Source organism: Sebastes fasciatus, chromosome 8 (assembly GCF_043250625.1).
Source record: "Sebastes fasciatus isolate fSebFas1 chromosome 8, fSebFas1.pri, whole genome shotgun sequence".
Taxonomy (NCBI): Eukaryota; Metazoa; Chordata; class Actinopteri; order Perciformes; family Sebastidae; genus Sebastes; species Sebastes fasciatus.
Window position 1 is genome coordinate 32,678,547 of NC_133802.1, and position 24,983 is coordinate 32,703,529.

The window sequence follows — 24,983 nt, forward strand, 5'->3', positions numbered from 1 at the left end:
TGTGTGTGTGTGTGTGTGTGTGTGTGTGTGTGTGTGTGTCTGTCTCTCAATGTCTGTAGACGTGCAATCACAAAATTGAAATATGCCATGTGCTAGCCAATAAACCATCTCACTTTGTGTCTCTCCCTTTTTTCTGTCTCCCTGTATTCCACTACCTTGCCTTGTGTGTTACAGGAGAAGAGGCATGTGAAGAAGCATCTGTTCAGTGACACAGACTATTCCACGACAGATGTCAGCTGGCTGAGGGAATCTAGCAGGAAACCCAAACCCCAAATTGTCAAATACCCCAGGCAGGCGCCCGTCAAGCCCAAAGCTGTTTCACCTCATACTTCATGTAGGCCATTAAAGCCGCACATTCATGCTGCTTACAATCTGGAATTCATCACATTAAGACTGCATGTTGATACAATTATTTAATCAGTATTTCCATAAAACTTTCTGTCATTACAGATGAATCCTCAGATTTACACCCACCCTATCAAAAACCTGTAAAGGGCAATACCAAACCCAATAAGGTAAGTATTGTTTTTTTTTGTAAATAATGTTCTTTAAGCCTGTGATGCACTATCCCAGTCAGCCACAGTGTGTCATTGTCGTTTAATCAGAAAAAGCCTGAAGTGGAGGAGAGAGTGGAGCAGCCAAAGAAGACAGTGAAGCCGGCAGCAGCACCCAGTAGACGACATGCAGCAGGCAGGAGGTCCCAGAGAACTGCAGTCGTCTCTAACAAGAGCTACAGGGACCCAGATACTGATAACAGCCAGTCAGAGTCAGAGAAGCCTCCTGATCCCAAGGCAAAATACTTCCCTTTATCTTACGTCACTTTCTCTTTTTAAAAGTACGTTAATTGTTTAATATCACTCTAAGTATTGTGGATCTGCCCATACCATTTGCCATTTTGGTATTCTGTTAATTAAAGCAATGCTACATACCAGTATGATCAAACTCAGTATTACAATGGAGCAGACATCTTAATCCTGTCCTCAGACAACGTGCTGAAATATTGGTAGACACAGATGAATGGGGCAGGACGAGTAGCCTTATATGGAATCTTTGGGGTGTTAATTATGCAAATATACAAATCTCATGAACGCACCGCTGGCAATCATCATGTTTGCGCATGTCATTTACACATCTGAAGTTAGGAGCCTTTCCTGAATCTGACGTGGAACACTCGTATGAAAAAAAGTAAGACGGTTAAGACGAGAATACTAAATGTTCTTACGTGAGGCCCAATGTCGGTAGACACATGTATGCATCCTTACTGCATGTGTGTAGCTCTGCTCTTGTCAGGGAAACATGAGGAAAGCCCACTTTTCAAATGTTATGGCCTACATTATTAGGCTAATAATTATGCAGCAATCACAAAATTGAAATACACCATGTACTAGCCAATAAACCATCTTACTCTCTGTGTGTCTCTCTCTTCCTATCTATCTATCTATCTCCCTCCCTGTCTTCTACTACCTTGCCTTGTGTGTTGCAGGAGAAGCCATATGTGAAGAAACCTCTGTTTAGTGACACAGACTATTCCACAACAGATGTCAGCTGGCTGAGGGAATCTAGCAGGAAACCCCAGATTATCAAATACCCCAGGCAGGCGCCCGTCAAGCCCAAAGCTGTGTCACCTCATACTTCATGTAGGCCATTAAAGCCGCACATTCATGCTGCTTACAATCTGGAATTCATCACATTAAGACTGCATGTTGATACAATTATTTAATCAGTATTTCCATAAAACAAAGTGATCTTTCTTTCATTACAGATGAATCCCCAGATTTACACCCACCCTATCAAAAACCTGTAAAGGGCAATACCAAACCCAATCACGTAAGTATTGGATTTTTTTTTTGTAAATAATGTTCTTTAAGCCTGTGATGCACTATCCCAGTCAGCCACAGTGTGTCATTGTTGTTTAATCAGAAGAAGCCTGAAGTGGAGGAGAGAGTGGAGCAGCCAAAGAAGACGGCGAAGCCGGCAGCACCCAATAGACGACATGCAGCAGGCAGGAGGTCCCAGAGAACTGCAGCCATCTCTACCAAATGCTACAGGGACCCAGACACTGATAACAGCCAGTCAGAGTCAGAGAAGCCTCCTGATCCCGAGGCAAATTACTTACGTTACTTTCTCTTTTTAAAAGTACGTTAATTGTTTAATATCTCTCTTAAGTATTGTGGATCTGCCCATACCATTTGCCATTTTGGTATTCTGTTAATTAAAGCAATGCTACATACCAGTATGATCAAACTCAGTATTACAATGGAGCAGACATCTTAACTCCAAATAGTGCAACAAATGCCAACTTTCATGCAGTCAAAGGGGCCGTACACGATCAGCGTGTACGGTGCGCAGCGCTCCCAAGCGGCTATTTTTCAGGCCGCAACGACTGCAGCGCGCACCACATGTCATGTGACGAGGAACGGCCAATCACAGCAGGCAGATATCTTCTCTTTCTTCCGTAAATATTAGTCTATGGTAAATATATGGAGGCCCAGAGCTTTACGATCTGTCCCACGGACTACATCACTTGTTTCATCCTTTTCCTTCCGAGGACGGCACATCATCCAGTTGAAAGGTCAGCCAGACTGACAAAGTGAAATCGAGTGTAAAGCTATTGAGAGGGATTTACTGTGCTGGAAATGCATTTATCTTTTTTTTTATTGTGTTTAGTTTAGTCAGTGAGCCTTCCTGCTAAATTACCGCAACTTCATCATCATCATCATCATTGTGGCTCGCAGATTTTGGTTGCTTAGTAATGGCAGGAGTGCCACCTCCTAAGCACATTGGAATGACGCGTTTGTAGATGCGCCATGTGGACAGGGTGTGACATACCTTGTTATGCACTTGCACTACAGTGAGTACCGTACCAACATGGTGTCAATAAAGCAAATGCATCATGGCTCCAGACGCTCTATTAAATAATGAAACACCTTGTTCTCACAGACTGCTACTCCTCCCAAAGTACATTGCTCAGTGAAAATGTCAAGCAAGTTGTTTCAATATTTTGATAAACTACTTGAGCAGCAATAATCATTTAGAAATCCATTTTGTCCCGAACAAGTGAATGGTGGGTATTACTTGTTTTAAGACAAATACCTGAAAATGCTTGGTGTCAAGCATTTGTATTTGGTTGAGTATGATTCTTGTGCAAAATTTCAATGTAATATTAGAAAAACGGCAGTTAATTATAGTGCTGTTGCATAACCTAACTGATTTCCACTAAAATTATACCGTCTTTGTCCGTAAAACAATAGTACTCCTCCGCTAATCATCTGGAGAATGCTCAGGAGGCTGCTCAAGTGACAAAGAAAAAGACTGTCAGAAAACAACCATCCAAAAGCTATGTGAAGCCAGAGAGCAGCCAGTCGGAGTCGGAGTCGGAGACAGAGCAGCCACCCACCTCCAAGGTAGAGGTCATTGAGTTCATATCTCATGCTATCTATTCTGCCTTCCAGAAAGTCTGAATATATCAGAAAACATATCACCAAATGCTCACCATTTATTTTAATGTGACTTTGGTATTGACATTTATAATGTTGCATCATTTTAATGAGGTAGTAAATCTAATTAGTGGGCATGTATAAGGTAGCATCTATCAAAAATGAACAAACAATGTGAACAGAGAACTCCCCAGATGGATGTTTTCCAAGCATCAAATAGAGAGAACAAAATCACACTGGCAGGAAAAAAAACAAGAGGCTTCAGCTACGGGCAACTTTATTCAGCAATAAAGCAGAAGACAGACAGTCTGCACATCAGTCTTCTCTTACTGAGACTCATTTTAACATCATAATACCATCAATTCCTTTTTGGTTTGTCTGCCAACAGAAACATTTTGCAGGCCAGCAGGGGAAGAGAGAGAAGACCCGTTTAGAGGTTCCAGAGGTAAAGAAGAGAAAAAGCATCTCCTCTGAGAAAACCACAGAAACATCCAAGAGACTGGACCGCAACAACCAATCTGATCTGATAAAGCCATCTGGTCTCAAGGTGGGAACCCTGCCCTCTATTTAGGTCATTCCAGCTTACCTTTGGAAAAGTATTAGGTTGTGTGAATTAAAGGTCACCTATTATGCAAAATGCACTTTTCCATGTCTTTTAAACATCAATATCTGTCCCCAGTGTGTCTACAGGCCACCATAGTATCATAAAAGACCATCCTCTCTCTTTTTCTCCTCCTCCGTTTGTCCGGAAATGGGTGCAGAAAAAAAAATCGCTTTTTTTCCTTCTCTTCTGACGTCATTAGAGAAATGCAAGCCATGTAAGGGTTTCCTGGTCGAACCAGAGAGAACCTTCAGTAGCTGACCCCGCCCCACAGCGCGTCACTGTCTCTCCTCCTCAACCTAACTTGAGCAAAGTCTGCAAGAACCAGCAGAACAGGCTTCATGTACTCCCATCATCTAAATATAACATGTTCTTTCACAAAGGCTTTATGTAATTACACTGTTTAAACAGATGATATTTATATATTATATATATTTGATGTCATGCATGTAGCAGATTACAGGTAGTAAATAGTGACTTGTAAGCAACACAACACATTTCTGTTTCACAGTCAAACTTTATTTGAGTAGACAGATGACAATATTAATTATTCACAGCATTTGTAATCATCTCACCTGTTAGTTAGTTATGTTAACATGGTACAGGAGAAAGTCTTCAGCTCTGGTAAACTATGGTAAGCTAAGCTCCGGTGGTCTGTAGTCATGGTAACACAGAGACAGCTACTACTGTAAATAATATACCATTACTCTGATCTTCCATACATTTATCTTTTAGCAGAAATAATGAACTGACTACTGTTTCACATCTTCTATTTTCCACCCTGATGGTCGCTGTGTTTACACACCGTCTCATAGCGGTAGCATGTAGCTAACCCGTTAGCATGTAACCACATGCTAACGGGTTAGCTCTGTATCTCCCATCTGCTTTCAGCTATCTGCTCTCCTCTGGGATGATTCTGTCGGTCATTTCTCACAGATGGATCTGTAAAGACAGACGTAAAACAGAGTGTATGTTTACGGTTTACAGAGTTGATGCATGAGGTAAACACTGAGTTAACTAACAGAGCTATAAATAGTATTATTTACCTGAGAGAAACCGTCAGGAAAACCTGGAATCTGGACCGCAGATGTTCATCATGTGTCGCCGATTTCTGATCAGATTCCTCCGGTAACGTGCGCTGGGTGAAGTTTCTGGTTTATAAACTTTAAAGTGGTTTATAAGCTCTATTCTAGCTGCCTCTCCCTCCACTCCTCTCCCTCCACTCCTCTCTCCAGAGCTTCTCCGGGAGGGAGGGGGAGGGTGACGCTGTTGTTGTTGAGGAAGTTTGATTGACAGAAAACGCTGACCAATCAGAGCAGAGTGGGAGGAGACAGGCTGTGAATCAGTGGTTTTCAGACAGAGGCTGAATTAGGCTCTGAGGCAGGCAGACTCAGGCTGCAGTATGAGAAGAATAAAGGGTTTTTTGAACATTGCAGCATGTAAACATGTTCTAGTGCAACATTAAAATACATCTATGAACCTGGAAATGAGCATAATATGTGACCTTTAAGGACGTTGGATAATTAAAGGTTTGTGTAATGTGAAGACCCACTGTTAAAGGGGCTATTGATAACCACGTGATACCAACGTTGTTTTTTACTATTATAAGTGGGAACTAAACGTCAGATATCTTCCACAGAGTTAAACAAAACATTCATTTTGGACCCACCAATTCAATTTTTAAAGAATATTCATCAACATAAAAATGTTATCAATAAGATCTTTAATGGTCCAATTTGGAAAATTTTAGTTAAACTCTGCTAAATGTGTGGGATTTGGTTAAAGAGATAGTTCAGATAGAGTAGTTTTGGGGAATTTTACTGTTTTACCGACTTTCCCAGAGTCAAACTAATAAAGGCCTTAGGGCAGACCTTTTTTATGTATTTGCCGTCATCTGAAGTTATGTCAAACAGCAATTTTAAGCTATCTCGTCTCAATTGTTGAGTGTCTTTGGAATCAAATAACATAATCATGATCCCATAGGCATCCAGGAACTTAGCGAAACTAAGCAAGAATGCAAAGGCGGGGTGAGGGGGGCTCTTTTTTCCAGCCTTGTCTGAGTGGGGGGTCCACACTCTCAGACTTTGAAACCCCCTGCTGTGTATCATTTAACATCAAAATGTGAAAAAAAAATACCAAGATGTTACTTTTTAGCTATTAAACTCAGAATGAGCCATGGTCCTGAATGTAAACATTCGCTTTCATGCTTGTTGATGTATAACAGAAACACTTTGCTTTTCAGCAGCAGAGGCCTGAGAATGTTCTTCCAGAAACTTCAAAGTTAAATAAGAAAAATGCCCAAGAACAGATGAATGGATTGAAGGATTCCTGGGCTGCCCGACAGACCTCTTTCTGTCCATCCCCTCCTTTCATCGAGAAGATGAGATGTAAGACACTCACCAACAGTTACTGTCGATAACATTTGACTTTTTTTGTTCATAGTGGCCACATACTTACTTGACACTTTTGAAACTTGTTTCCCATCATTGAAAAGATTGTATAGCAAGATAAGGTTTGGTTTTCACTTAGCGATACGGCATGTTTATTTAACTAGCTCAAGGGTAAATGAAGGCACCTGCCTTTGGGGATTATTTAAGCTGATGGGGGGCCTGACTTCATCTCAGTCAAGTCCTCATGTGGCCTTTGTTGTTGCACCTATTGTATGTAAAAGCCTTTACTTGGCCTGCTAAATTTCAGTCATGAGATATTTTATATCAACCTTTAAAAAATGTAAAACATTGTGTGTAATATTTTGCTTTCCCTCTCACCTTTTATGCAGAACGTTTTAAAACTGTTACATAAATGACCCTATTGCTCCCCAACCTCTTAACTGTAAATTGATATTTAGAAAAGCATGTATATATTGACCTCCTACTCTGTTCAACGTCTGAGGCCAGCTGCTTCAACATCTGTGCTTATTTTGGACCTTCACAGCTGCCGAGAGGTCAGCCCCAACCTTGGGTTTGACCTGCTCCCCTCTCCTCACCCCGCGGGGATCCCTACTCCCTGCCTCCCCCGACCCTCCCTGCAAAGACACCCCCTCGCCAATCCTGCTGCTACCCAAACCTCGCTCCGCAGCCAGCAGCAAAGGACACTTCAGGCCCTCCTCTTTCTACAGTGCAGAGAAGAAGCACGGCTCATCCAAGACTCGATCCATCCAGTCTGTAGCCTCTCTCCCTTCATTGATCCCTGCACCCGGTGCTCCCACTGGACCCAGTGCAGCAGAGGTAAAACAGCACCTCTCTGACACCTTATGTAGGTCTCAGGGCCATATATGAATTATTAGTTAAAGGTTTTCAATCACATTCAAGATTTTTTTTATGTAGCATAATACCTAGGGCTGTCAAAATGAACGTGATAATAAGGCATTAATGCAAATTTGTTTAAACGCACTAAATTCTTTAATGCAACTTGCAATTTTGATGGTTGTAGCGGGCACAGTTTTAAAGCTAGAGTGAAGATACTGGTATCATATGAAACTAAATTTTGGTGAGGAAAAACTGGCATGGCCATTTTCAAAGGGGTCCCTTGACCTCTGACCTCTGACCTCAAGATATGTGAATGTAAATGGGTTCTATGGGTACCCACGAGTCTCCACTTTACAGACATGCCCACTTTATGATAATCACATGCAGTTTGGGGCAAGTCATAGTCAAGTCAGAACACTGACACACTGACAGCTGTTGTTGCCTGTTGGGCTTGAGTTTACCCGTTTATAATTTGAGCATATTTCTTATGCTAAATGCAGTACCTGTGAGGGTTTCTGGACAATATTTCTCATTGTTTTGTGTTGTTAATTGATTTCCAATAATAAATATATACATACATTTACATAAAGAAAGCTTGTCCACCCCCACTAAGAATATTAAATACTTTACTTTTCTCCCTTTAAGGTACATTTTGAACAGATAAAAAGTGTGATTAATTACGATTAACTACGGACAATCATGCGATTAATTGCAATTAAATATTTTAATTGATTGACAGCCCTAATAGCAACTAAAATAAATTATCTTAAAAGTGTTTAACTACCTCAGTCATCATCAGCTCAAATGACTGTCGGGGAGTTCCCTGGTATTTAACATCTTCATGTGAGAATCACTAGAGTGACATGAATGGAGTTGTGAAATATTATACAACTGAAGGCGCTCATAAACAGTAACCAAGAATTTAAAGAAGTACGTACTGTACCCTAAACATTGCTGGTTGAAATTCCCAGGCCAGCTGAGAAAATGTGGTCACAGAAAGCAATCAAAAGGTTTGAGATTCTCTCTTAGAGCAGTTTGGTTACATTGAATCTACCAAACCCTCAACTGCTAACAGTTGTTAGGGGTAACATTAAAAGCCATTAGAACTACTCGTATTCTAAAACTTTTCAACCTAAATACTTGAGACCTGTTTCATAGTGATAAACAGAATTTCAATTTGATCATCTTCATACTTCTTTTAGAAATATACTTTTTTGTTCAAATTGTGTTAGAGTTAGTGAAGTGACTGATTGATGACAGATTGACGTGATGTGTCATAATCATATCAGCGTTTTTATTGGCCTAAAGCTAACATGGGTGGGAGTAATGGACACAATGTGCTTTTTTTAATGGCGCAAATGGTCCCCATCTGTAGATATGTACTTTTTAATGATACAGTACAATTATATAATTTATAGTAAATATTTCGTGGACTACCTGGCAGAGTTATACAGACCCCGCTTTAACAATCTGCATTAGAGGTCTGAGGTTATTATACCAAGCCACTGTAAGGTGTAAATGTGTGTGTAACCATGAGTCCAAAGTAGCCTTTTGAGAGATTCAACTTTCCCTGAAAAATACATCATATAATCACGTACAAAATGTCGGAATTGCACATGATGATCTGAGTGATTAAGTAGCATGATTGAAATGACCTATTTAACTCAAGGCAGAGCAGATAATAGCGCTGCAACACTTCATCTGTGCCTCTTAATGCATTCTTGAAAATGTCTCTTTCATTTTACTGTCCCCAATCTATGACAGGCCACGGTGATTAGATGGCCATTAAATGAGTGCCCATGTTTCTTCTTGTCCATCATTTTCTCATCACTTTCTGTCCCTCTTTGTTTCCAGATAAGTCCAATCCAGCAGCGTCTACCCTCAGCAACTCAGTCTCCTTTGTCTCTGTCCGCTCGACCCCTGTTGACATCCACACTCCTCGAGCTGGACAAGCCGTCCATGCCCTCTCCTCCCGATTCTCCGTTCCCTGAAGACACCGTCAACCATGGGAGCCGTTATGGCTATAGTAAAGTGTCTTCAGCATCCTGGGTTTCACTGAGCCTGTCATCCACTAAGGACAGTCCCACTGCTGCTCTTAAAACAGAGGTAGGGCTTTTCCACACTTTGTTTTATGAACGATTGATTCATTATAATCAGATGGACACAATCTCAGATGGATGAGAGCACTGAAAGAGTTGATTTTTAAATAGCTTTAGCCGATCAAACAAACGCCTAATGCATTACTGTCCATCCTGACAGAAAACACCATCTTCAGGCCGAGACCTTTTCTCAGGTAAAAGACCTTTTGTGTTCAACTTGACAGGCGCACAATGGATTTACCAGTCGCTATAATGTATAACCCCACAGCTAGGTCACCTCTACACCCAAACAACTTTACAATTCAGTATAAAAATTACATTTAATGTAATTAAGTCATTATGAGTATGAGTTCCATCTAATGGGGCTCCGCGGTCAAATCACTGTTCTGCTTTAGAGGAAAGCCCTGTGTTAAGAACCAGTTGTATACTGGTTAATGTATTAAAACTGCTGGTTGTTGTTACAGGACCCAGTCGCAAGCGCCACATCTCCTCATCCAGTAATTCTGAGGAAGATGAGAAAGAAGAGAGGAAGAAAAGCAAGATGAGAGGGCTGCGTTCTCCTCGGATGAAACCAAGGAAGTTGTTCAAGTCCTGTAAGACACATTACTTCACTGCTAGTTAACAGTTAGTTGCTGAGCAACTTCAGTCCAGAATAACATTTCCAAATGTCGTGGTAGAATAATATCTATTGAGAAATCAGTGCCTCTCTTGCAGAGAAATCCACATGCAAACCTGAAAAACATATACATATGCGACGCAATTCATACAAAAGAGAGTGTTAGGTACTAAAACTAGGACTGTCAATCGATTAAAATATTTAATTGCGATTAATCACATGATTGTCCATAGTTAATCATGATTAATCGCACATTTTTTAACTGTTGTTAACAAAATGTACCTTAAAGGGAGATTTGTCAAGTATTTAATACTCTTCTCAACATGGGAGTGGAAAGATATGCTGCTTGATGCAAATGTATGTATGTATTTATTATTGGGAATGAATTAACAACACAAAACAATGACAAATATTGTCCAGAAACCCTCACAGGTACTTTATTTAGCATAAAAAAATATACAAACTGCAGCCCAACAGGCAACAACAGCTGTCAGTGTGTCAGTGTGCTGACTTGACTATGACTTGCCCCAAAACTGCATGTGATTATCATAAAGTGGGCATGTCTGTAAAGGGGAGACTCGTGGGTACCCATAGAACCCATTTACATTCACATATCTTGAGGTCAGTGTTCAAGAGACCCCTTTGAAAATGGCCATACCAGTTTTTCCTCACCAAAATGTATTGGTATTTAAAAGTTATTTAACCTCATGCTGGTATGACATAGTTGGTACCAATGAATTCTTTAGGTTTTCTAGTTTCATATGATGCCAGTATCTTCACTCTAGCTTTAAAACTGAGCCCACTGCAACCTTAAAATTGCAAATTGCGTTAATGCGTTAAAGAAATTAGTGGTGTTAAAACAAATTTGTGTTATTAACGCGTAAACTTCGACAGCCCTAACTAAAACATGAACATTTGTCATTGTTTTACCTCTAATATTGTCAATAACTCTTATGTGGGATAATACACATATTTCTTCATCGTTTCAGCAACCAAGCCTCGTGGTCAGGCCCAGAGATGGGGAGAGCAGAGTAGTTTAGAAGAAGAGGAAAGCAGGCCAAAGAAAAGAACTTTCAAAGCTGCGAAGGAAAGAAAAACGGAAGAATATCAGAATATCAAGAATAAGACTGTCAGAGACACAACTCACAGCAAAGGTACACTTTCCACAGTTTTTACTAGACATCACAGTCAGTGTCAAGTGATTCGTCAAGGAACAGATCTTGTGATCAGAGTCCTGTTCTGGGACTGTTGTTGGGCAGTCACCATTGGAAATGCCAAAAAAGCACAAAGGTTAAGTTGTCTTAGAATAAAACATAATGTAATAGTTGCATGTGAGATACATTTTTATATATTAAAACAGTGTTTCGCAACCTTTTCGAGGATTTGTTCTGTCACCCCCCACACCCGCCGTGAGGCTAAATAATAATGCTTTGTTTGTTTGTGATGACAATTTTGTTTAATTTGAATAGCTAGCGTGTAGGCGTTGTCAAATATGCTCCAGGCTCTGTGGATTTCTGATGCGTTTTGTGACTTTTCCTCTCCCACCTGACCCGCCGGAAATCCCCCATCAAAAAATCATATGCTTGCACACTCAATAAAATCTATTCTAAGGCAAATTATATCAATGGTACAAGCGATTTAATGCGATGTAATTGCGACCCCGTTGAGGTTGAGAACCACTGTATTAAATTATATATAACTCTATACCAACAGCAAAATATTTCTTGTAGAATAGCCAAAACAGTGAAGACATTTATGTTTTCAATGCTTTCTTGTTTTAGTTATCAAAGAAAACACTAACGTATCAGTGGGTCTGTCTGTTGCCCTCAGTTGCTAATGTGCCTGCTGAGGCTGATGTCAGCCGCGTGATGTCTTCTTCCCACACAATGAGCTCCAGTCACTGGGAGGCTGAAGTGGAGGACGGAGACATGGACACGGATGAGGATTTCAAGCTGCCAAAAATTGATGTAAACCCGAGTAACCTGTGCCAGCAGTTCAGCTCAGAGCTGAAGAAGAAGTTTCAGGTTGGACGCAAACATAATTACACATTTAAATAGTCAACAAGGAAACAGAATCTGCCTTTTTCTGAAGGAAATTCAAAAGACACTTAACACCACTGAAAATAATGTGTTTTGTATTAAGTGTAGTGACCTTGAATGTGAGCGTGAATGGTTGTCTGTCCCTATGTGTCAGCCCTGTGATAGTCTGGCGACCTGTCCAGGGTGTACCCCTGTGTGTTTGAGAAAGCAGTGACTGATTTTTAGACTTAACATATTCTCATAACTTCTCTTGAGCACTTTGTATCTCCTGTCAGTTTTGTTTTCATAATCCTGAGCCAATGAATGTTGTTAAATGATGGCCCAGCTGAACCTCTAATCTATTAAATGTGTTTGTATTCAGAACCGTTATAGCATGGTGGAGGTTTTCAGCAAGCAATCTTTGAAGACCGCCCAGCAACACGTCTCCTCCTTCAACACGCAAGTTACCAAACACAGGTCAGTTATTATGTAGTTAGCGTTGTAAGGCCAACATTTCCATCCACTGTTCATATTAGGTAATAGATTACAAAACAAAATATGCACATTTGATGCTTTTTACCATCAAGATATACTGTAGCTTCATTTGATGGCTAGTTTCCCCACCAATGTGGTCCTTAGGGACAACAACTGTACAGTCAGTATTCATTTCCCAAAGCAGTCCCAAAGTTTAAGGCCTTTACACACAGGGGGCGTGATGAATAAACAACTCAAAAATGCCAAATACTCGCCTGCAAATATTATATGAATATTAATCTTTATTGTGAAAGGTAAGAACAGAAGGAGTTGATCTGGTCTGTGCTGCCTTTCTCATGGTTGAAAGGAGTCATAAAGTTTGCCGTTCCCAAAAAAATTACGTCCCTTTTTCGTAATATTCGCGTTCTGTGTGAAACAAAAACAATAAATTGATATGTAATTATTACGAAAAAATGCTGCCAGCGTGTAAAAGCCTGTTTCTCTGTTATTACATAAGTACTTGTGTGTTTTACGGCCTCCAAGTCTACAGTGTTCTGCCTTCCTGCAATCTGAAAATGCATTGTATTTTTATTTTTTTTATCTGCTTTACATTTTAGATTTCCACTTACCTCTTTAATCCTCTCTCCTCTGTACAGAACTCAGAAGCTTGAACAGGTTCGGAAGGTCCTCTTAGAAGAGATCCACCAACTGGAGCAAGACGACAATGTGCTTAAAAACATGGAGAAAGACCTGACCGTATGTCACTCAGGCTCTGTCTCACTCTCACTCTCTCTCTCTATCCCACCATACAATATTCTGACAAATGTGATAGTCACTAAATATGTTCTTGATGTTGATTTGACCAGTTTTTGATCAGTGTTTGTTCTCTCACAGACGTACTGGAAAAAGCAGACCGTGTCTTTCCATTCTTACCGGGAGCGAGGAACCGTGAGGTGAAATTTAGACTTAACCTTTAGTTAGTGTGTGTGTTTGTGTGAGCACTGAAAGAGCCATATTGTTAGTTCGATGCTTCCCCTGTTCGTGCCACACTCTGATCAATGCTGTTCCCACAGGCTTGTACCCAAATATTGTGTATGAATAACACTTGTGTATTTGATGGAGCATTGATTTAAAAAAGCTTGAAAAAATAAGTTCTTCCTCAGGCTTATTATCATGAGATAGATACTGTATGTACTCTAAGTTATTTTTGGAGGGATGTGGCCAGTGTTTCTTCATATGACTACACTGAGTTCACTGTTTATTTAGTAAGCTTTTCCCTACCATTATCCAGCAAGGCACTGCTGCCCTGACTGCAAAGGGCCATCTTGTTATACCCAGGTTCCTCACAATCAAAGCAAAGTGAATGGAAAGTACTTGATTTTTGTGTTAATACAGAGAACCCAGATTCATCAATAACCCCACCCCTTTCGCTATGCTTAAATTAACACCTATGATCCAGTCCTGTCATACATGTAGGAGGCTGGTCAGAAAATTAGGATTTCAACATTTTTTTCTTCACTTGACAAGATCAGGAGAATCAAATAATCCCTCTGTCTGACTTTGCTAAAAAAAATAAGCAGTTTTTGAGTAGACCCCATTCATTGTTCCTCCTGTATTAGTTTCTCAGTTCCTTTTGCTGAAAAGCACCACGAAGAAGTGTTCGGTTGGTGAGCTGCTTTGTTTCGGCGACTCACATAAATGCCCAAAAACTCTAGAACATTTTCTTCAGTCTTGATCAGATCCATGCTTCTAATCTCCACATCCATAAACATCGTTCTGCTTTACCAGACATTGACTACGTTTACGTGCATACTAATATTCCACAATTATTCAGAATATGACAACATTCTCAATTTGATACGGGTCATGTAAATAGCATATTCTGTTTGGATAATCTGAATTGGGCCTTATTCTGTTTGGAGCATTTTCCGATTAAGACATGTGGGATATGGCGATATTATTCCGGTTTAGGAGCGTACTTTGGACATGTATACAGCCTGCACATTGTAAACACGGCCTCTTGCCTGTTCAGGCGTTGTACATAAACCAACTGGCCGACACTTTGCAGAGATGCATGCCCAAAAGAAAAGCCCACATTTCTGGTCAGAAGGAGAAACACACCTACTCTTAAACAATATAAAAGACTTGGATATCAACAGGCTTTTGGAAATGCGCAAATGTCGCAACGTCGACCTTTTCAAGAAGGTGGTTGAAGGAATGAATTAGGGAGGCTGTGTTCGCACGGTTGTACAAGTCCGCTACGTTAATCAGAGTATGCACGGCTGCATGTAAACAGCTTATTAGGAATATTGTCTTTCTCGGAATAATGGCAAAAACTGAATATTTGGTGCATGTAAACGTAGTCAATGTTAGTAATGTGGGAGGCCAGTGGTGGACTTTCTAATTGGTGAGAATCAATCACCATTTTAAGAAATGGTGCATTTTAAAGATAATCAGTTTTTCCCCTTTAAACCCACAGTATATTTAAATTTTTCCTTTAACCTTGAACTGTTGTGTTCTCCCACCTTCTTCAACCTCTCCCTCGTTTGGTCGTGTCACCGTCTTGTCTGTTCCTTCCAGAAATGAGGCCCTGAAGAAAGCCCTCCAGAATAACGTGTGCCACAGCTTGGAGTACGAGGAGAGAATATTCACATCCCAGGTGTGATCCTCCGGCCTAAACTTCACAGCTCACATCTAATATTTGCTCCGTTGTGTTGCCCAAGTGTTAGACTTGTAGTTAGTTGTGTAAATCCAGAGTTCAGGTTTCATCTATTTTCTTCTTTTTTTTTAAATATCACCTCCACCTCTCAGGGCTGCACGGTGGTGCAGTGGTTAGCACTGGCGCCTCACAGCTAGAGGGTTGCAGGTTCGAATCAGGCTTGGGACCCTTCTGTGTGGAGTTTGCATGTTCTCCCCGTGTTAGCGTGGGTTTTCTCCGGGTACTCCGGTTTCCTCCCACAGTCCAAAGACATGCAGATTAGGTTAATTGTGGACTCTAAATTGCCCGTAGGTGTGAATGTGAGTGTGAATGGTTGTCTGTCTCTATGTGTCAGCCCTGTGATGGACTGGCGACCTGTCCAGGGTGTACCCCGCCTTCGCCCAATGTCGGCTGGGATCGGCTCCAGCCCCCCCCCGCGACCCCTAACGGGATAAGCGGTTGCAGATGAGGATGAGGATGAGGACCTCCACCTCTCAGTCTGTTTGTCCAATGATTTTTCGCTGAGTGGCCTGAATAACATTTTGCTTATCTCATTGTCTCATGTGTCAACTCGTCCCCTGCTTGATCCTACTGTGTCATATTCTATGTTTACCTCCCCTGAAACTCTGCTACTCTGCCTGCTGTTCCCAGATGTGCCTGATAAGAAAAGACATGAAGTCAGTTCAGGACAGACTCCTCAGCGAGATGGTGAGTAGACACAACACAGGTAACCCATCAGTGCGGATCAGACCAGAACAATTAGGCTGGCCTTTCATTTAGTGTCAGCAGAACAATCCTCATTTGAATGCCTGTACTGAACACACAGTCTGGAGATAATTTATGACTCAGATGGTGTTGTGTAAGGTTTTAATTAAACTAAGTGTCTTTCCTGAAGGTTTCTTTGTGCTTGTGTGCCTTTCTTAGCAAGAGGGGGAGCTCCAGAGTGTGAAGAGGGGCATGCATGCGTTGTTTTTCCCCTGACGGAGCCATGAGCTGAACAAAGTCCTGCCAAAGGTCTCTACTGTATTCTATTTCTATGGTCTCTACACTATAAACAAGGTTATGTATTTCATCACATGATGTACACTGCGCTGTGTCCTTCAGCTGGTTTCAGATTGCTCCAGGTTCTGCTTTTATTGTACGTGGATGTTTGGTTTATTCTGATGTGTTATTATTAGAAATGTCATGTTATTCTGATATTTATTATTTGACGAAATTTATGAATTCAATAATTTTAAGTGTTCTTTGAAAGTAAGTCCAGGTATTAAGCTTTTTTGGCTCTGTCATATTTTTAATACAAATTCCTGATTTATTTGTGTCGGTTAGTTAAGTACTAAAAAAAAGACCAATTAATTTAAATTGTTAAATCTATCAATTGTTTTTAAAAACCTCTTCAACCTGATTGAAAATAAAACTGTTAAAAAATGAGATAAGCCATTCTTAAAAAAGACCTTGTATTTTGAAGACAAGTAGTGCTTACAAAGGTATTTCTCTTTTCAGTGAAGACATTGACGTCCCATTCAGATTGACATACTGTACAGTTAATATCAAATTCACCCCCGATACCACCTCCCCCAGACTGCACAGTCTTTACACAGCCCGAGTGACACATTATTCATCAGTTAAGAAAAGGTGAAGCTGGTCACATGCACAACTTCTTCCCACTACACGGATTCACACCGCCTTGTCAAAGGTAGTCCATGAAATAGTACAAAAAAAAACAACACTGACTGAATGACAAGATTGTTTTTGTTTTTTTTTCCTTCCGCTCTCGTCCTGAGAGTCAGAGAGTCCACCAGCCAGCTTCCACGTGGCGACATTCAGTAGTCTCCAGGACACACTGCCGCAAACATTACCGTCATCGTCTCTCCCACACCCTCGCCCTCATACGGGTGATATGATCGTCAGGGGGTGCTGGAAGAATGTTAAAGACGCGCTGAAGACCAACAGGCTCCAGGCTCTTTGAACTGTCTTCAGCTTCAGGAACAACTTCCATGCTCACAGCATTTCTTCACAGAAGAAACTCGCCGCTTTCATGGCCGGTGGAACCTGGAGAGACAAACATGCAGTGTTGTGAAGGGTAGAACCGTGAGAGCAGAGGGTGCCTTTGTCATCCAGCTATTATTGCCGCCATTAATCAGTTCTGTGGGGCTATTTTTAGCACAGCCGTTACATGTGCTGAAGGGCTGGACGCGTACACTCGCATCCTCTCCTCCCTCTGGGTAACTGTTACAACTCACAACAAGGACCCCCGCTTTCCAAACAAGCTTAGCCAAGGACGCCGTGGCATTTTATCATTTCTCTCTAGGAGCTCTCCAGAGGACAACACCTCCCCCTACCCCCCCTTTCCCGTTTACGAGCACTCCCATCTATATTTAACTCTGCGGCGCTCTCTGGATGAGCAAGGAGAGCTAAATATAGATCTGCTGCTGCCTAGAATAGAGCACACAAGATTTCCCAAAAACCACCATACTACATGCATACTACACTTTAAAATACTGACCTCGTTAGGTGTTTGCTTGAGGCGTGCACTTCCATCTCAGTGCTTTTGAACTCGTTGAGCTCTTTTCGGATTGCAGCCTGTGGGGAGGAGGAGGAAAAAAACATTAGTGCATCCCTAAGTACTTCCTGAGCCAGCAGGGTGCTGCAACCTCTGGACAGCAAAAGTGACAGCAGGAGGAAGAGGAAATATAATCAGCCTAAAAGAACTAAAGAGAAGAGGGGATTTGATGAGATGAGCTGATAACAGCAGCATGCAAATGGTCTTGATAAGCAAAAGGTCGTAGAATTCGAGGAATTTGTAATCAGATTGGTCTGAGTGGTGAACTTGCTTTGGTGATAAGTCCCAAGTGATTAGTGGCAGGTCATAGAGGTTGACATATGGCTGTTATTTTGTTCTACGCAAATACACACCTTGTCTGCCGCTGAGAGCCGAGTCCAGGGCTTGTCTGCTCTCCTGTCATAGTCCTGAGCTTTGGCCACCTCCACGTAGTCGCTGAAGCGGATCAGAATCTTTCTGTCTCGTAGTTCGTCTACTGTCGGTCGCTGGTTGAGCTGGAACACACGAGAAATTGGACAAACAGTTATAGCTGACTGCTATGAGAGTTTCCATAATGCTTCATGCACACAGTGTTCATATGGTTGATATTGTTTTGGTTTTAGTTATCAGAAACAAATGCTTCTAAATATATGGAAAATACACAATAACACAGTTTTGTACCTTTCTGTTTAGCCGCTGTTTGATCTCCCTCCTCTCCTCCTGCTCTACCTGGTCGTTTCTCTCTGGGAAAAGGAAAACAGACAAATTAGAAATTCATTCTATATCAACAAGGTAACATTTTATATATATATTGATCTTGAACCCATCTTTTTGATGGGTAATAATTAAAATAAAATAATGCTCTAGTGTCTTTACACTACAGAGTATTATTTTATAGTATTTTATTATTTAAATAAAATAATACTCTAGTGTCTTTACACTACAGAGTATTATTTTATAGTATTTTATTATTTAAATAAAATAATACTCTAGTGTCTTTACAATACAGAGTATATTTATAGTATTGTATTTAAATAAAATAATACACTGTAGTGTCTTTACAATACAGTGTATTATAGTATTATTTTATTTAAATAAAATAGTATTATTTTATTTAAATTAAATAACACTGGTGCCTTTACACTACAGTTTATTATTTTATAGTACTATTTTATTTGAATAAAATAACTAGTGTAAAGACACTACAGAGTATTATTTAAAAGTATTATTTTATTTAAATAAAATAATACTCATTCTTTACAGATACTGTCTATATACTGTCTTTACACTACAGAGTATTATTTTATTTAAATGATTAACAGACATAGATTCATCACCCATGATCTAATTAAATTAATAGTAAAAACTATGTAAGTCACAGCAGGTTAGTCAGAGCCAGAGTATCTTTAACAGAGCTCATAGTGAAGAGATGAAATGTGCACTCATGCGTCCTTCTGCTCCTGAATAATGTACTGTACTACTAGGTAATCTGTGCTATCACTAATGCATCGTCTTGCCCGGGTTGAACTGGTTATATCAGGGCGTTTACACATATTTTAGATAGTTAGTATTAGTAGTTGTTTGGAGAGATGGTAGTTTGGAGACAGACTCACGTTTGAGGATGTTCCGACTCTCCAGCTCCTCCACATTGGGTCTCTGGCTCAGCCTCCTGCGGAGAAACACCAGAACCACGTTTTGAACCATCCTGACTCCCAGCTGTCCTCTCCTCCTCCCTGCTCTGATCTGTCTCTCTTTAAACCGGCTGTAGTTTCTTCACTGTGCGCGTCCTCGAGAGGAATCCCCTATGTCTCCATCTCGCATCCAAACCGCGGCTGTGCTGCTTCTGCAGAGGCGCTCCCCACATCTGGAACAGTCGAACAAGCGCGATTCTCTCCTTTGAGAAATTATCTCTCCACCAAAATTATGTTTCGGTTTCAAGATGCTGCATGTCAGAGCTCCACTGCTCGGTTACTCTCTCTTCTCTACTATCCGTCTCAGACTCTACGGGCGCTTTTGAACTGTGTCGTGACGATCTGCCGAGGCGCGACTCCTCTAGTTTCCCCGGTTACTGCATGCATAATGAGCTGGAGGCGGGTCCAAAACAGGCTCCCACTCACGGCATCCCCAACCTCCTCCTGCTGTACTATTGGTACTACTAGCACACTCACTTTACACACTCTGTTGCACCAGCTCATTTTATTTTAGTCACGTAAAACACACGTTTGTTTTTTTTAAAGGAAGAAAAATAATCTATTTAAAAAAGAGGATGAAATACTTGATAGATTCAAAATATTGTAAAAGCTGCAGTGGGTAGAAATGGAGCAAATATGATTACAAAAAATATATATTTTTATAAAACGGTCACTGTATCCTGACGGTAGTTCATGAGACAGAAAAACATCATGTGCCTCTGTGTCCTCCGGTGCTCCTAACGGTATCTACAGGATTTCACACACCGGAGGAAAACAACAAGTCAGAGCTGATCTGGATTCTGCCATCAAGCTGCCGTCTCTGAGCGCCACGATCAAACGAGGCAGCGCTGATCAAATATGAATTCATATTCTGTTACGTTAATGCCTATTTCTCTCCTCAGATGTTCTCAGAAACATCTTGTAGTGTACTGTTTAGCTGTAAAATTAGAAAGTTTATGGCCATGAATGTATTAAGAGAATTGGAGGCGCGGTCCCGTTCATTCCTATGAGAGTTGCTCAGTGGTGCATGAGGCCAAAATGGCTCGACTTCTGTTTGGAAAAGTAACCGGATCTTGCGGCAATCTTCCGCATCCATTGGGCCCATGGAGCAATAGCATCCGCTCGGTCCAGGGGTCACAACGCCACGCCGTCGTCACGGTCTGGGTCTTATTCACATGAACGAAGGAAGGGAAATAACTCTGGCTTCTGCTATTAGTGCGTTTTACAACTTTTAGGACCTCATGATTTAAATAAGGGTTATTAGAGTGTCCGCTGAGTTACAGACATCTCTTTCCCAATGTAAGTCTATAGGAAAAAGTCTTTTTGGGCCCAATGGCATCACGTGACAGACATGGAAGTTGTAGTACCGCCGTGTGGCCACTACGAAAATTGGGATCAACGACCAGCGCTCTTCCTGGGGGCTTGTTTGTGACCCGGCAGACATGTTGAGATCAGTTGAGGAAATACCAGCCAAAGCACAGCCAATAGGAACGCTCTCTGTGAAATGACCTGAGATTGGTCAAAGTCTCCCGTCACGGGCTAGATTTTCTAAAGCCTGAAAACAGAGCCATGAGGAGGAGTAGTCTAGTTTTCTCTCAGAACACTTGAATTACAATATGCTGAAAGGTTATTATAAAATTTTTGCTCAATGATGCCAAAAGATTGTTGCCTACCGAAGCTTTAAAATCGGATACAATTCCAATTATTTGCTATGCTATATTTTATTTTCTCTAATAGTTTAAACATTCAGATCACACAGTCGCGCATTCAACTTCCAAGCTGTCACGATCCCTCGCCATCAAAGCATCCAAAAGGTCTCGGGAATCCAATGTTTTCCCGGAGTCCCGTGTACGTGTGAACTATATTCATACTTTGTGTAAATAATAAATGTGAGCTGCACAACAGGGCTCAGCCCCAGACGCCATGTGGCACACGCCACAGCACACCTCCAGAGGTGGGAAGGACAGAGAGGACAGAATGCCGCCACGCAGCGGGACGCTCTTTTATCCCCTCACCCGAGATAACGCCGGACTCTTTATAGTTCTGTCCTGTGAAAGATCAAAGTTAGGTCACACGGACTGAGACCTGGACGCCCACTAAGCACATGGTCCAGTGTCATGTGCACCACTGGGTAGATGGGCACTGGATAGATAGCTAAGAAAATAATTTCAGCCTTTAGTTAATACTATTTACTGAGGGGACTTGAACCAACTTAAAACAGAATTTGTGTAACAACAGATGGTTGAAACAGAAAAGGCATCAACTGCATTATGTAATAAGCATTTGTTTTAGATTTGTTTTCTACATCACAGCATTGGCAGAGGAGAGAAAGATGGCTGCATGGACACAGAATCACACTTGTAGATATCTCTACAGTAATGAGAACAGCCAAGCAGTCTGGTCTGTGTTAATTATTACATGAGTAACAAGACATCCCGGAATAGTATGACGAATAACGCAATAGTTTGACTTCCCTCTTCTGAGAAATTAGATTAAAAATGGAACACAGTCATCAGGAAGGTGGTCGAGATTAGAACGTTTTCATTGTTTTGCACATAATCAGTAGGAGTTTGTTCTTCCTGTTTGCTTTTCATCCTCCTTCTTCTCTGTGAGGTTCCCCTTTTCTTAAAGTAGTTTTTGATCAGATCAGGCATGTTTTTAGGCTACTATCTTTTAATCTCATCAGATGGGGGAAACGGTCCAACGCGTCTCTTTTGCTTCACGACTCTTCGATAAACAAACCGAGAGCTCCCAGAGCTCTTACAGTGTTACATCTCAAACAAGATGAAACAGGAAAATCACTTCCAAAGCCCCAGCGAATACGACCATCCGCTGTATTATTGACCTGGCCGCCGAGTTGCTTAGCAACAACACTCGGTATCCTTGAGACAATAGAGACTTCCCGCAGAAATTCTCACTTCTCCCTAGCAACACACTTAATGGGGATTTCACTACTGCACACAGAGCTGTGTGGGCTTCATAGAGAGTCTGGGGCTATTTTTAGCAACGGACCACTTTCTGGTTAGCTGGTGAGCTGAATAAATCAGAGACCACCATCTATATTTAACACCATTTTAGTCTCCTTTGTGAGCCACATGAATCATAAAAATGTATAACTGCTGCTCTCAGGTGACAGAAGATGGTCTATTTGCTGCAACTAATGATTATTTCCATTATCGATTAATTGTCAATTCATTTCTAGATTAATCGATTAGTTGTTTGGTCTATAAAATGTCAGAAAATGGTGACCACGGGCTCATAATGATGGACATGTTTTACTCTTCTTTAACATTTTATTTTCAAAATGTAATTTATTAATCAAAAATATAATCAAAAGATTAATCAATAATGAAAATAGTAGTATAGTGTTTTCTGAATGTCTATTTTACCCAATATAGCGTACTTATATCATCCCACAATGTAACCTAATAAGTAGTCGGGCTGCAACTAACGATTATTTTCAGTATTGATTAATCTGTTGATTATTTTCTTGATTAATCGATTAGTTGTTTGGTTTATAAAATGACAGAAAATGGTGAAAAATGTTTCCCAAAGCCCAAGAAGATGTCCTCAAATGCCTTGTTTTTCCACAACTCAAAGATATTCAGTTTACTGTCATAGAGGAGGAAAGAAACCAGAAAATATTCACATTTAAGAAGCTGGAATCAGGGAATTTTTTTTCTTAAAAAAATACTCAAACCGATTAATAGATTATGAAAATAGTTGGTGATTAATTAGTAATCGATAAATCGTTACAGCTCTAACTGAGATTATCAACTACGACAGATTGACTCTGCACCGTCTGTCTCACCCACTGCTTTCTACATCCGAGTTTAGGAATGTGACTTAATATAATTTTGAAAGGTATCCCCCAGAATGCCACGATGACGCATAAACGCCTGTTTGGCATGAGGGTTTCCATTTCCCACTCTGGATGTTCTGCAAACAAAAATGAGTTAGAATAGAAAATCTAACTATGTCACAGCCAAGGGAGGAATAAAATATCCAAACAAAGGAATACAAAGGCAACGAGTGGGTGGCAGAGGCTTTCAGTCTGTACTTTTATTTCAGCTGCCAACTGTGCGAGGAGATAAAATTGGCCATTCCCAGCTTTCTTCCTTTAAGTACAGTAGCTAAACCCCCACCTGCTCCTCCTTCCCCCCCACACCTATTATTTCTGCTGATATAACTCCCTGACAACACATTTGTGGAGAGAAGGGAGATGCATTATTAAACAGTGTCAGGAGCTAAGATTAGAAACAGCAGAGTGCGGCTGCAGCGGGGAGTCTCTAAAGATAGAAAGGTCATCTATCACTGACACGGTGGACAGACAAGGTGTCATCCACCGCACCGTCCTGATGCCGTTTTCTGCTCGATCGGCAGCAAATGTTTTGATTGTGAGCTGCGGATAGGACGGGAAAAAAATGAATCTTTGGTGGGTGTGTGATGGATTGTTTTGTCATTCAGTGTGAATGCCCAGGAGAAATGAGATTTCTTTCCCTCCTCTTCAGAGCTATATTTAGCCAGGATTTCCTTCCAAAAATGGTGCAGTAAGCCTTCAATTTATACACATACTGCACTGTAGGATGAAAAGGCATTTTCTTGCATAGGCTTGGCACTGTTATCATATTCAAATGAGATATTTAGAGCCAAGAGATTTACAGATAATAACTCCAGACAAAGCAGCAAACTTGAGCCGCTGCCAGAAGCCTTTTTACATGTGCATACAATTACGTTTTTGTTTTTCAGCAACATCAGCACGAAGCACACAAATTGCTTTAAGAATCCTCCTTGATCTTCCTGAGATCATTAATTAATTCTGTATGAATCAAAAGGATGGATTCAAGATGAACTGAACCCAGCCAGTGTGCTGTGTAGAACCAGGTCTTTATGTAACAAGCAGCTTCTCTCACTGCTGTGCTACAAGTGGAACCTCCCCGTCCTCAAAACACAGACTCAGCTGGCTCTTACGCAAGCCGCAGTTATGCTCTCCATCCTCACCTTTTATATAAGCTGTTTGCTTGTGAACATCTATACATTTCATGAATAACAATTAAAATATGTTCTTTCTTTCAGTGAGTCTAAGAATAGATCATGGAGGCGGTATTCTTAGTTGTCTCACAGACAGGCGATAGATCTCGTTCTCCAGAACGTGTGGGTGGCGCTCTGTGCCTGGCTGTGAGTTATTGCACAGCGGGTTACGTAACGGCGTGATGTGCCCCCGGTTTGACACGCTGGTGTTAAAGAACTTGGGTCTTGTGACACCTTCACACGAGACTGCTGCTGTCAGTCTTTGCACATTTCTCAGTTGTATTAGAAAAGTCAGTTGTTCTATAAATGTCCTGGCAGGGGAGCACATGAACATCACTGGTGCCTCTCGTACAGGGAGATTTCCTGGAAGCTCGGTACTTGAACAACTGCTTGTAGAAGCATCCAGGAACTAACTCAACACGTGTGTGTGTTCTTTGCGCCACAGAACTTCTGTGACTTTACTCATTTGGCCGCGTCACTGGTTTAAATAGATTCACCATTTCCCCACATTGGGAATCTTTTTTAGTGGTT

General features: G+C 41.0%; 2 protein-coding genes and 1 long non-coding RNA gene across 5 annotated transcripts in view; 1 reads left to right on the top strand and 2 right to left on the bottom strand.

The window, feature by feature from the left end:
- LOC141773278 (uncharacterized) overlaps positions 1-5,259 on the bottom strand; it is a 376,505-nt gene extending 371,246 nt beyond the window's left edge. Inside the window, exon 1 of the long non-coding RNA XR_012595059.1 lies at positions 5,085-5,259. This is a non-coding gene — a long non-coding RNA (uncharacterized LOC141773278). The remainder of the gene's footprint in view (positions 1-5,084) is intronic.
- sycp2 (synaptonemal complex protein 2) overlaps positions 1-16,624 on the top strand; it is a 32,044-nt gene extending 15,420 nt beyond the window's left edge. The window contains exons 31-47 of the mRNA XM_074645166.1: positions 175-334; positions 451-515; positions 606-791; positions 3,252-3,404; positions 3,826-3,984; positions 6,281-6,425; positions 6,973-7,265; positions 9,141-9,392; positions 9,546-9,579; positions 9,850-9,978; positions 11,832-12,025; positions 12,402-12,496; positions 13,150-13,249; positions 13,388-13,446; positions 15,074-15,152; positions 15,843-15,899; positions 16,116-16,624. Of these exons, the coding sequence (XP_074501267.1) occupies positions 175-334; positions 451-515; positions 606-791; positions 3,252-3,404; positions 3,826-3,984; positions 6,281-6,425; positions 6,973-7,265; positions 9,141-9,392; positions 9,546-9,579; positions 9,850-9,978; positions 11,832-12,025; positions 12,402-12,496; positions 13,150-13,249; positions 13,388-13,446; positions 15,074-15,152; positions 15,843-15,899; positions 16,116-16,172 (2,217 nt within the window). The 3' untranslated portion in view covers positions 16,173-16,624. The remainder of the gene's footprint in view (positions 1-174; positions 335-450; positions 516-605; positions 792-3,251; positions 3,405-3,825; positions 3,985-6,280; positions 6,426-6,972; positions 7,266-9,140; positions 9,393-9,545; positions 9,580-9,849; positions 9,979-11,831; positions 12,026-12,401; positions 12,497-13,149; positions 13,250-13,387; positions 13,447-15,073; positions 15,153-15,842; positions 15,900-16,115) is intronic.
- Positions 16,625-16,692: 68 nt separating this feature from the next.
- Positions 16,693-24,983, bottom strand: part of phactr3a (phosphatase and actin regulator 3a) — a 51,652-nt gene continuing 43,361 nt past the window's right edge. The window contains exons 8-12 of one of the 3 annotated variants that reach the window (XM_074645156.1): positions 19,344-19,399; positions 18,412-18,473; positions 18,105-18,245; positions 17,695-17,771; positions 16,693-17,240 (exon numbers count right to left, since the gene is read on the bottom strand). In XM_074645156.1, the coding sequence (XP_074501257.1) occupies positions 17,225-17,240; positions 17,695-17,771; positions 18,105-18,245; positions 18,412-18,473; positions 19,344-19,399 (352 nt within the window). In that variant the 3' untranslated portion in view covers positions 16,693-17,224. The remainder of the gene's footprint in view (positions 17,241-17,694; positions 17,772-18,104; positions 18,246-18,411; positions 18,474-19,343; positions 19,400-24,983) is intronic. The other 2 variants (XM_074645154.1, XM_074645155.1) reach the window with 2 other exon arrangements.